Raw genomic sequence first — 12,411 nt, 5'->3', positions numbered from 1 at the left:
GGATAGCAGGTATAGTAGGGAGAGGTGGTGCCTATAGTAGCAGTTTTTGGCCATTGTCAGAGTAACTGATCCCCAAGGAGACTTTGCAGTTCCTCTAATCCTACTTGGGAAACTATGGGGAATTATTTATATATATAAATATGGTGATATTGTAGGGCTAGTAAAATGAGCCAAACACAAAGGAAATCATGCCTGAACATGAAGCTGCATGCTAATTACGCCATATATTTCCTGGTTAGCAATTTGACCAACACAACTGAATTAAGTGACAGCTGGAGAGTCTGGGAGAACCCAGCTGTGCATTATACTCAGTGCAGTACATACTATATATATATATATATACTTATAAGGATATTATATCTAATATGTACAAGGAGAGCATCCCTATCATTTTGCATACCTGCCAAAGGCATTGCACGAGTTATTTCTATATTTCCATGGTTTAAATAAGTGGGAGCTGCCATATGCCTTGATGACATTTGCAAGATCCTTACAAACTGCAGAAAAATATTCCCCTTGTTATTAATATATATTGGCTCTGACACTTGTTTATATAGAATTAGGCAGTGATAGTGAAATATGGTTACCCAGCCTTTTACCCATCCTTAGATGGTGCAATTTATGTTGGTCACTGGTTGGATTGTGGGTAATGTAGTTTTGGGTTGGTTCTGGGTCTGAGCAGGTAAAATGCAGGTTCTGGGTCTAAGTGTGGTTCATGGGTCATGGGTCAGTGGCCCCTATAGTATATAAATATATATATAAATATTTATATATTGCCTTCAATAATGTCTTCTACATGGACACAGGATAAAAGGGGGGCCCAATATAAGGGGTAGAAATAAACAAATCTCAGGTGTAAAATAGTAATACTCCAGCTGTTATCCAATGGCACCATGCAGTTCAGCAACACCTGGAGGGCCCCAGGTTCACATCCCTGATGTATATTCTGATAATATCTGCCAGTTGTTACCCAATGTACCTGTATCTATGTTGCCCCCCTCCCTGACATGGGGCCCCTCTGCTACTCTAGTGAGCATTATGGAAAACACTGTCAATGTCCAAAGTAATTAGAAGAGACTGGAGCAATGTAACAACCTATACATTAATATAAAGAATATATCCCCTGGGCAGAAGAGATTACAATTGATTATATTATTATTGTATTAAAGCAGAACTGTGAGCATGAAATTAAGTTTCTGGGTGCCAAATGGGTGTGTTGGGTGGGGGGGGGGGACACAAAGAATTCCTAATATCCAGCAGTGGGGATTTGGGTCAGAGAAACGATCTGCCCCTAGTAAAGGACTCGGTCTCCCACCCTGAATATGATCCTGATTGGGACAGATACAAACAAACACAGGCTGCTTAGTGTTTTCACTACAAGGTGATGCTGATGCTGCCTGGGGCATTGAGAGTTAAATCCTCAGCCTGTGGGAAGAGACTTGGGTCGGCAGCCGACCAATCAGAAGGCTGATGCAGAGCAGACCCCTCCTCCCCGGGGGGCTCATTCATGTTCCTTTGCAGATGCTGCTCCAGTACAAGCAGAGGGTTACACGGTGTTGGGTCAGGCTGAGGAGCAGGTGGCACAGGAAGGGCACAGGGACTGCATGTTGAGGCTACCGGAACCTCCCCACTATTTCTGAGCCAACACTCAATGTTTGGGGTCCAGGACACTTTGGCAAGATCAGGAACTGCCTTGAGAGACAAAGCGCTGGGAGTTGGAATGGATCCAGTCCGGTCCTGGGTTCGGAATGTTGGAGTAGTGGATGCCAAGGTGGCAGCTCAGAGGTAAGAACCCTGCACAATTTGGGGGCAATAACGGGGGTTTGTAGTGTCTGCTGCTAAACTTTCTAAGATGTCTATCCTTGCCCAACAGCCCAATAGGGTAAGGGAAGAATAGGGTGCCTGTCCCAATCTCAGTGCCCTAATATAGCGCTAGGCGCAGATGGTGGTACATCGCCATAACCCCGTGTAGCGCTCAAACTTCCCTGGCTGCAGGAGTCTGGCTGCTACTGCTGCCCGGGATGCGGGATGTGCCGGGACATTACCGGGAGTTATAGCTCCATCTAATAAGCATCACGGTGACCGGTACCGGTGTAACTCTGCGGCAGACAACCATGGGCCGAACCGCTGCCAAAAGGCGCTATAGAATTGCGTGCGGCGCGATGGCCAGCCTGAGCCCAAGAGCTTGCACTCTGCCATTCGTATTTACATATCAGATACTTGTCCTTGTATGTGTGAGTCTGTATATGTACAGTGTGGCATGTACTATGTGTTTATGCGCCTAGTATTTTGTATGTGTGCGCATAAAGGCTTTGGGCATGTGTTATTTGCTTGAATCCGTCTGTGTCTGAATAAGTTTGTGTGTTTGTATTGTACTACATGTACTTGGGTATGTGGTATATGTGTGTTTGTATTGTACTACATGTACTTGGGTATGTGGTATATGTGTGTTTGTATTGTACTACATGTACTTGGGTATGTGGTATATGTGTGTTTGTATTGTACTACATGAACTTGGGTATGTGGTATATGTGTGTTTGTATTGTACTACATGTACTTGGGTATGTGGTATATGTGTGTTTGTATTGTACTACATGTACTTGGGTATGTGGTATATGTGTGTTTGTATTGTACTACATGTACTTGGGTATGTGGTATATGTGTGTTTGTATTGTACTACATGTACTTGGGTATGTGGTATATGTGTGTTTGTATTGTACCATGCAGTATAATACAAACACACATATACCACATACCCAAGTACATGTAGTACAATACAAACACACATATACCACATACCCAAGTACATGTAGTACAATACAAACACACATATACATCATACCCAAGTACATATATTCCACATACTTGGGTATGTGGAATATATGTGCGCTCTCAATAAATGGGGTGCCACAGCACACAAGGCTAAGTGAGTACGTTTATTTTGGGGGAACCTCTATGACCTGGGGGTTCCCAGCAGTAACAGAAGCGGCAGAGAGGCCGAAATTAACAGAAGGTACTGGCAGTGCCACCCAGAGCCGCCCGCTACCCGGGCATCATACTGCTCATATAGTCTGTCTCCTTATCTACTGCTGCTCCGGGTACTGACACAGGCTCTTGGGGTCTTCACCTTTTCTATACCATTTTTTCTAAACATATACTATATCCGTATAAATATATGTCATCAAAACAGTTTGGAAAAAGTACTTTTCAATTTAACCTGAAGATACGGGACTGGCTGGGTCGCCCTGAGTCCTGGAACCAATTGCATTTTATTCAAGTAATATTTATTTATATAATAGCCACTCTCTATATAAATTACTGAGTGTGTGTATTGGTATATATATATGCACATATATATTCACACACACTGTAAGCACAATAAATACACTCTATAAATACCTATGAGTAGAGATTGCCTTTATATTCTCACATATTTAGTATCTGTTGTGATATACGTTCATATGAATGCATATAAAATATCTGTGTTTGTGTGTAATTATATATAAACATACATACACATATATACAAAGCAAACACCCTGAAGTACTTTTGGAAACCCCTATTATTTTCCCATACACATATATATTTATATTAAGGCTACACATTTGAGTCTGTATAAATCTAACCTGCGCATATCTGGTGCTTCACTATTAAAGCCCAATGATTCCCCGGGAGTACAAATGTGATTTTGGGGTATTTCCATATTTCCAAGTATTATTAGAATTAACTCACTTTGTTCTCTCTAAGCTAAAACAAATCGCATTGGATCGAGTTCAGCTTGAGGGCAAAGTTACCATTTGGTCGAATTTAGTGAGATTATTTTACAGTTAATTAGCTGAGTTTTTTGTAGATCAATTGTACCCTCTGTCTGTCCCCAACATTCACTAAAGTATCACTCGGGATTCTACTCTTGGGATGTAGAAGTTAATGATTCTACTCCTTGGTCAGTGGAAAATACATTCAAATAAAAATGTAAAATGTTATGTCTCAGTACATAATATCTATCTATCGCTCTATCTTTCTATCTATCATCTATCTTCTATCTATCTATCTATCTATCTATCTATCTATCTATCTATCTATCATCTATCTATCTATCTATCTATCTATCTATCTATCATCTATCTATCATCTCTCTGTCTCTATATCTCTTTCTTTCTTTCTTTCTTTCTTTCTTTCTTTCTTTCTTTCTTTCTTTCTTTCTTTCTTTCTTTCTTTCCTCTACAAATCTCGATGTTTTGCTAATATTACTCGCACTTGAAACAGTTTGCTGTATGTAATGAATTATTTTCCATTGGCTTCTCAACCTACCAATTCACCAAACAAATGTTTCCATTAGAATAAATACACAGGCACTGTATACCACGAATAAAGCATATACACCGCTATATACCCCGAATAAAGGGACCTGTTACATTGCTGTTAGCGCTAATTTCTTGTTGCTGAGTTAGTCGAAATAACAGATTTGCAGACTGCGGCACATACAAATACAAATAATATCGATAGCGCCAGGCATGTAATGTATAAGTTGCACAGAGTCCCATGTTATAAATGACCGAAGGAAAGCGAAGGACAGAAGGCGCTTCCGAACCTCAGCAAAATGAGCGGACAGACTGTTAAGGCAACGTTTCGGCGGATCGCACAATTCCTTACATCTATAAAGCAGTCAGCCACACGTCGCTGCTATAAATCTCCAGCTGTGAGTGCTTGGCACCTTTAGCAGTTATTATTGTCATTAGCAGGCTGTAGGCCACCCAGAGCATGGCTTGGGGTAGGTCTGTATGCCCTGTAAGGTCACAGGGTGTAAGAACATGGCATCTGCCTGGAAGTTCTGTTCCGATACTTTTGCCTGAAAAAACTTTAGATGCCCCTGTGAGTGGATGTGCGCCTGTAGAACTCGGGTCGGATAAGAAGTACAGGTATAAGTAAATCCGGAGGTTCCGCGCTGGGAGCGCAGCGCAAACAGACTGAGTGCAGATACATGCGGGTTCCGAGCGCCCACTAACTGCCCGGGCGCAAATAAACGGGCGTCGGGTCTGAGCCCAATACGGACAGGGAGACATCTGTAGGGGAAATACGATTTTGGGGCCGGTAGCCATACAGAGTGAGGATAATGCGGTTTATAGATACGTGTATTTAATAGATACTGTATTTGTATCTCCCCAAAATTTGGTACAAGCGAGTCATTTGGTACATAGTTTATAGGTCATAAAAGGGGAGATTTGGGTTCGTTCTTACTGTGGCTGCTAAATAAGGGTGGATATTTGCCACTTGCTAATATAAAGGTTTTTATGAGTGCCTTGGTACAGTCACTGTATCCTTTACAAGATGGTAAATATTAGTAATTTGGTAGAGTGGCAGTATAGTTTATATGAGGGATAGGTGTGCTTTAGTAGAGTTATAGAGTGAAATATATAAATATGCTGTGGTTAAGTGTCTGGTAAGTTTATATCTAACAACTGTAAGTACAGTGGGAAATAACCTGGTACAGTGACTGTTCTATATGTATAGCTGAGGGTGACATGGCAGTACAATATTATATATATGGCAGTACAATATATATGATATTACTGTACTATAAGTTTATGGGTGTACCAAGTTAGTTATTTGTTATAGAAGTTGAAAAGTTGATCTGATATACAGTGCTTCATATGTACAGAATGGCACAGAGGCTGTATAATTAATATAACTGAGTTATTCCCAACTATACTTAGTACAGGGGCTGTATAATTAATATAACTAAGCATAGTTGTGAATATCTCAGTACAGGGGCTGTCTAGCTTATATAAATATAGCTGCAAGTAACTTGGTAGAGTACACATGGGGGTAAATATCATTATGCTGGTAAGGACGGCATCAGATTATATTAGAACTTACCCAGTATTTGCTCCATGGATACATATATAGGGAGGGTTTAGGACTGTGTTAGTGGTAGGAACTTTGTAACACAGAGGGTATGCGCCACTATTAGAATACTTATCAGTGCTGTACATAGGGTATGTATTTAGTACATCAGACGTACTATTCAGTGGTGGCACATATAAAACAATACCAGTAGTCACCGCAGAGCAATCGTACAGGAGTTCACAGGGTACGGCTGTATCTGAGCTTTACATTCCTGATGCCATAAGAATAAGAATTTGGCACTCTGTTATAGCTTATAGGTATTTCTGCAAGGGGGAGTAATGGTTAATACAGCCCATATAGTTGCAGTGCAGAAGCAGCTGATATTACAGTGCCTACATATTACAGACGAGTACTGAAAGTGTGATGTAAAAAAGTATTGCACATCCCTTATTCCAGCAGTAAAGCAGCTGATATTACTAGTTACAAATACTGCAGAGTACTAGTAGTGTGCCGTACGGAGTATTGCAGTACCCATAGCCTTGCAATGTAGCAGTTTATACTACTAGTTTACAGATGCCCTTGCAAAGTACTAATACCATATGGTATAGAGTATTATAGTACTTATATCGTTAGAGGTAGTTTTATAGTTTAGGTCTCCTTGCTGGGTGCTGTTAGTTTAATACCCAGAGTATTATGGTGCCTGTATCCTTGCAGGGCAGTGGCAGTATATATAATATTAGTTTGCTCTAGGTTTGATGGCAGGATACTATCAGTGTAGTATGTTACAGAGTCTATGCTTGCAGTGTGTTGGGCAGAGCTGTACAGTAGGTAGGTGCCAGTTGTGCTATGTATTGTATATACTGTGCATTATACATTTTTTAATGGTTTCACTGATAGGAACAGTTTGGGCGTTTTGTAAAACATTTAATTCTTATGCAGGTAGCAGCATTTTCCTTCACACATCAAATGGAGGGGGGTGTTAGGTAAAGTAAGGGGCATACTTTGAGAGTTGAGGGTAATATTTTAGTTTTTTGTGGTCATAAACCTATTTAGTTGAATACAGTGAATAAGAGTCAGTAACTGCATATAGCAGCCAATTACACTGGGGGGAATACACTGCATTTAGCCATGTTATTTAGCCTAGTAGCTAACATGGAATTACACACCGTCTGTCTGTATTTTACATAATTGCAGTGTATGCAACAGTTTTATATTGTGTAACGGCAGGGAGTAAAGGGTTTGCATTGGATGGAGTATATATTATATTGTGTGTATTTTACATTATTTATGTAGTACATATGGATGTAACTTTTCTGATAGAATGGAATTAGTGTAGATTGTACCCCTTGCATGAGATGGATATTTCATAGATAAAGCATATATTCCCTTATATTCCGATATTTTAGTGCATACACTCACAAAGCTGCAACAAACAACAAAAGGGGAAATATGCCTTACCTTGTGGGACTGTTATTCTGTGGTTGTGAAATTATTAAACCAGTTTGTTCAGGGCCCGTAGGGTTTTTATGCAGCGGTCAGTGACTGTAGCCGCCATGTAGAGTTGAATAACAGAATGGAAAAGAGGAGAGGGAGTGAAGTGAAAGGCAAGAAATTAAATTTTTATTAAAATCCAGGCTCAGAGACTGGAAACAATGAAAAATAAGTAAAACACACACACACAAAAATAAAACTACACACTGTAGTATCTCCCTCACTGTGTACTAGAGTGTGAATGATGTACTGTATGTACTGGAACGGACCATAAAATGAAACCTCTGCGCCCTCAGTGTCTGTCTGTCCAATGTCACTGTACAAATGTGTAAAACAAATACACTTCCTAAGGGGTTCAGGGTATCAAGGGAACCTAAAAAAGATAAGATTTTGCCGTAGGGCCCAGTAACTTCTATTCTGACCACTGGCTGTTATACTGTTTAGAGTAAATTGGAGCAGGGGCTGAAGAACATCACCAATGTACATTATAATGTATTTCTTGCAGATGTTCCGGATGTTTTATAGAGCTTATATCCAGATCTATCTATCTATCTATCTATCTATCTATCTATCTATCTATCTATCTATCTATCTATCTATCATCTATCTATCATCTATCTATCTATCATCTATCTATTATCTATCTATCTATCTATCTATCATCTATCTATCTATCATCTATCTGTCTATCTATCTATTATCTATCTATCTATCTATCTATCTATCATCTATCTATCTATCTATCTATCTATCTATCTATCTATCTATCTATCTATCTTTTGCAGTACATTTTCTCTCCAGTGATGGGGAGAATCCCAGGAGGAGTTTAAGTACATAATACTGCATAGTGTATAACTGTATTTTGTCACATGGAGAAACATTTCACTTTTGGATACTGTGAAGTGAATTTAGTGGCGCAGATATTCTCCTGTATGGGAGATGCAAAGGGAACTGTGTGTATAGAAAAGTATACATTAACCCTTGCAGTGTGGGAGAGGTGTAGTAGAACAGCATATAGTATTGCATTTTACCTCTTACAGTAATATGTTGCCTTGTATATATATATATATATATATATATATATATATATATGTATATATATATATATATATATATATATATATATATTATATCTTTTGCAGTAGGGGGAACCGCAGGGCAGTACATATAGTGGTGCATTTTAATATCTGCAGTGGTTGAGAAGCTGAGGGTACTGCAGTATATATACTTATAAGTGCCTTGTGTACTGGCAAATAGGAGAGGCACTGCACAGAGTAAATATCAGGGAATGTTATGTTTAGCACTGGGAGTAGGTAGAGCACATAGTGCAATACATATAAGAGAGTACTGGCAGTGGGACCGTATGCCTCCCTTGACTGGGGAGAGAAATACAGAACAGTGCAGTGAGCATATCTCCTTTAATTAGGGAGGCCAATAAAGCGCATATAACTGGTTAGTGCATGTATTGGAGCTGGGGATGGGTAGTGCGCTGCCTATCATATGGCACTGTGATCTCTAGCAGATAGGGCCACCCTTGGGTCCTATACAATTTATAGCAACATCTGGGCTCCAGTAAAGGCCTTGGTGCCGCTGTATCTCAGTGCTCCTCTTGTGTTTTCCATGTTGCAGAGAGGACAAAAAGAACCGGCAGTGTGTTGTATATAGCAGTACATCTCCTGTAGTTGGGGGGGAACTATACAGTGCATATTCTTATGGAGCACATGCTTTCTCTCTGTCTCTTGCAGTGGGGTGGCAGTGTCCCGGGCTCACTTTGAGAAGCAGCCCCCATCCAACCTGCGCAAATCAAACTTCTTCCATTTTGTGCTTGCTCTGTATGACCGACAGGGGCAGCCAATAGAGATTGAGCGCACAGCCTTTGTGGACTTTGTGGAGAACGAGAAGGTGAGTTGGGCCATGTTTCCATGATAATCAACTTAAGGGAGTAACTGGGCAATATGTATATTAGTTACAGCACTTGTCACTCTGATATAACCCTCTCCTTTTCTATTGTTCAGGAATTAAGCACAGAGAAGACCAATAATGGGACCCACTACAAACTGCAGCTCCTGTACAGCAATGGTGAGTCCTCGTGTAACATCATGTCACCAGCTGTCCCCCCACACTTAATGCACCCCTATGGCAAGGCAGGATCACCCAAGGGTTCTAAAGCTTTACTTATGCAGTCCATTTTATATAATAATACATTTTATTTAATAATCCCTGATAGAATTGCAGCAGAATGCTATTTTAGACTGACAACAAGACTGCCACTTTCAAGCATCAGAATTGCACCTTAATGGGTGCCAGTGCATTAGTTAAGCAGTGGGCCAAAGCAAGCTGGTCCCATATTAGTCAATCTCCCAAAGAGTTCTGATTGCTGCAGTTCTCATATCAAGGACTTTGGAGATCAAGATGCCTAAAAATGGCCCCAATTACCCAACCACAGACCCCTTAACTGACTGCCAATTGGTCTTTCCACAGGTGTCCGGACTGAGCAGGATCTCTACGTGAGGCTTATTGACTCGGTGACAAAGCAGGTACGTTCGTATTAGTTTCTACCCCCCAAAAAACATATTTTTATGGGTTGGCGAATGGCAGAGGGCTACAATGTGTCATACTTCATATATTTACACAAGGCAACATCCCCTTTGGTACTAATGAGTCTGAGAGGAGTGTTTTCTTCTGGATCAACAGTGTAGTACCCCCCAGTATTTAATTTTACATTTTACCATGCTTTGGGGGTGCAGTGCAGATGCCAGTCAGGGGTCCTGTGGGAGCAGGGCCCATGAAACTGCAAACTTTGGTCTTTGAAAGGAGAGAGGGGTGTTGGCCATTATTCCTTATTGGGGCGTCATTCTACTAATTTGGTGGAGCCACCACCCAGAGATACTGGGATGGGGGGTTGGAGGGGGGGCAGTGGACTAGTAACTAGGGCACCCTGGGGAGAGAAATTCCTGCTTAGTAGTATAGGACCCAATGATTTCTGAAGGCAGCCCTTCATGTTACCAAGAAAAACTCAGCAATTGGCAATGGATGCAAAATTTCTGAAGGCAACCAGTACAAGGATGTAAATGCTGTGGAAGTGGCCCCAGGTCCCAGGCTTATACTTATTGTTCTCTTTGATTCTCTAGCCAATAGCTTATGAAGGTCAGAACAAGAACCCGGAGATGTGCAGGGTGCTGCTCACACACGAGGTCATGTGCAGGTAAGGGTGCTCCTTATTCCCTTCTCATTCTAACAGTCTGCGTGCTCACATACACTGGCAGATAATGTCTGGCAATATGGCTTCTCTTGGCTAAACTGGTCCAACATATGGAGCCAAAACGCAGGATACACCCATACCGGCAGCTCTGGTTATTTGATTATTGGCACCAATACACTGGATCACATTAAGGGGCATATTTATTACAGTGTGCAATGATGTGGCCCATAGCAACCAATCAGCAATTAGAATGTAATGGTCACCTACACATTAGAAAACAAAAGCAAAGATCTGATTGGTTGCTATGGGCAACATCACTGGTGCCCCTAAATGTCTGGAGTATATTAAAATAAGAATGCCTGTGGAGCCCACAGACAGGCCATAGGGCCCTAAAATGCTTAGGGAGGCCCCAAATAACCCTAAGGCCTCCCATAATACATAACTGTTGTAAGATATATAATTTAAGAATGAATATTCTAATTTATGTTACTAGTGATTTTGTTTCCATGTGCCTTAACCTATATGTGAAAATATGCAGTGGCAAGTATATGCACGAAATGCGTGATCTTTCAAGGATGGCATATCTTTGTTAGCAGCCATTTTGTATCTCCTTTGCATGAAAACAAGACAGATTGCGATTGGAATCGGATTCCCTGAAGGCTGAAGCGCTGGAGATTGCCAGCTCCCGGTGTCTCTGGTCATATATAACGTTACCTTGTGGAGAGAGAAATCCATTAGCAGTTCCGTTATGAGTGCGAGATCCAACCGCAGGGAAATTAAAATAATTTGCCAGGTTTAACTCAGTTAAATAAATGAAAGGCACAGTTTCACACTCTTCCCACTAGGGATCATTGCCAGGCCGTCGCTCAGTATAGAGTTTGTCAAAAAAACTTAGAGATGTGGAGAATTCCTTATTATATAGCCGACACTACAGAGTTCCAGGGCCCCAAGCAACGTACTGCAGGCTGGATGGGTAAATGTGCCTGGAAGCTTTGCAGGGAATATATATTAGTTATATTTAAGGATTAAATGGAAATATTGGCTTATTACAGTGGGGGGACCCACATTCAGGTGTAGAATTAGATTCAGGGCCCAAAAAAATAGATCTGTACCCTATTTAAATAAATGTTTAGTATGAATGGAGAAACTTTCTTGTATTTAGAGGGTTCATGGTGACCCACCCTAAACAGTATAAGGGTATATTTATAGGGTGCTGACCTATAGGTGAAGATTCTCAGCTTACAGTATGATTGCCATGGAGATTACATGCCAGGGGAAATGATGCGATACTGCAGGAAGTGCCATGTGTAGATGTGCCTTATTAGCAATTAATAGTGATATCATGGGTAGGTAGCCATTGTTTGCCCTTATCAAAAAGCCTTACTGTAAACCCCCCCTAAACACTTTTGTTGGGGAGCTTCGCCATGTATATACTACTCTTTCTTCAGTACTATCCATGCTTAATGACATACTCTGTATGCCGGCCACCCACTTTGGCTTCACGGCGGAGCCTCTAGCTTTAACAGCTCATTTCCCCATCCACCCTACAGGACAAATTAGAAAAACAAAGCTTTGAGGTTAGAGTTAATAGCAGCTCCCTTTCTATATTAAGCTGCCATTTTGCTCACTACTTACTGACTTAGCCCTGGAACAAAAGGCTAATTAGTTACTGCACCCAATTAGTGACTTGTGCCTCATCGCCCAGCCTAGATCAGGGAATTGTCACACTTTTTTTTTTCCATCTCAAGTTCTAGAAACCTGAAAGTTGCCCCTGAAATGAATACGAGCGGCAGCGGAGGGGAGAACGCAGGGAGCAATGGCGTTATAAATGCTGTGCGTCACTTTCAAAGGAACAAAGTGTTTCTGCTGAA

At 41.0% G+C, this 12,411-nt stretch overlaps 1 protein-coding gene across 4 annotated transcripts in view; it reads left to right on the top strand.

Moving 5' to 3' along the window:
* The first annotated feature begins 1,522 nt into the window (after positions 1 to 1,522).
* ebf2 (EBF transcription factor 2) overlaps positions 1,523 to 12,411 on the top strand; it is a 51,579-nt gene continuing 40,690 nt past the window's right edge. For 2 of the 4 annotated variants that reach the window (XM_012958769.3, XM_012958770.3), the window contains exons 1-5: positions 1,523 to 1,785; positions 9,084 to 9,240; positions 9,354 to 9,417; positions 9,820 to 9,875; positions 10,470 to 10,543. In XM_012958769.3, the coding sequence (XP_012814223.1) occupies positions 1,652 to 1,785; positions 9,084 to 9,240; positions 9,354 to 9,417; positions 9,820 to 9,875; positions 10,470 to 10,543 (485 nt within the window). In that variant the 5' untranslated portion in view covers positions 1,523 to 1,651. 4 annotated transcript variants of the gene reach the window in all.

The sequence above is a fragment of the Xenopus tropicalis genome, chromosome 3, assembly GCF_000004195.4.
Source record: "Xenopus tropicalis strain Nigerian chromosome 3, UCB_Xtro_10.0, whole genome shotgun sequence".
Taxonomy (NCBI): domain Eukaryota; kingdom Metazoa; phylum Chordata; class Amphibia; order Anura; family Pipidae; genus Xenopus; species Xenopus tropicalis.
The sequence above is the reverse complement of the archived record's forward strand: the minus strand, read 5'-3'. Positions and strand labels throughout refer to the sequence as shown.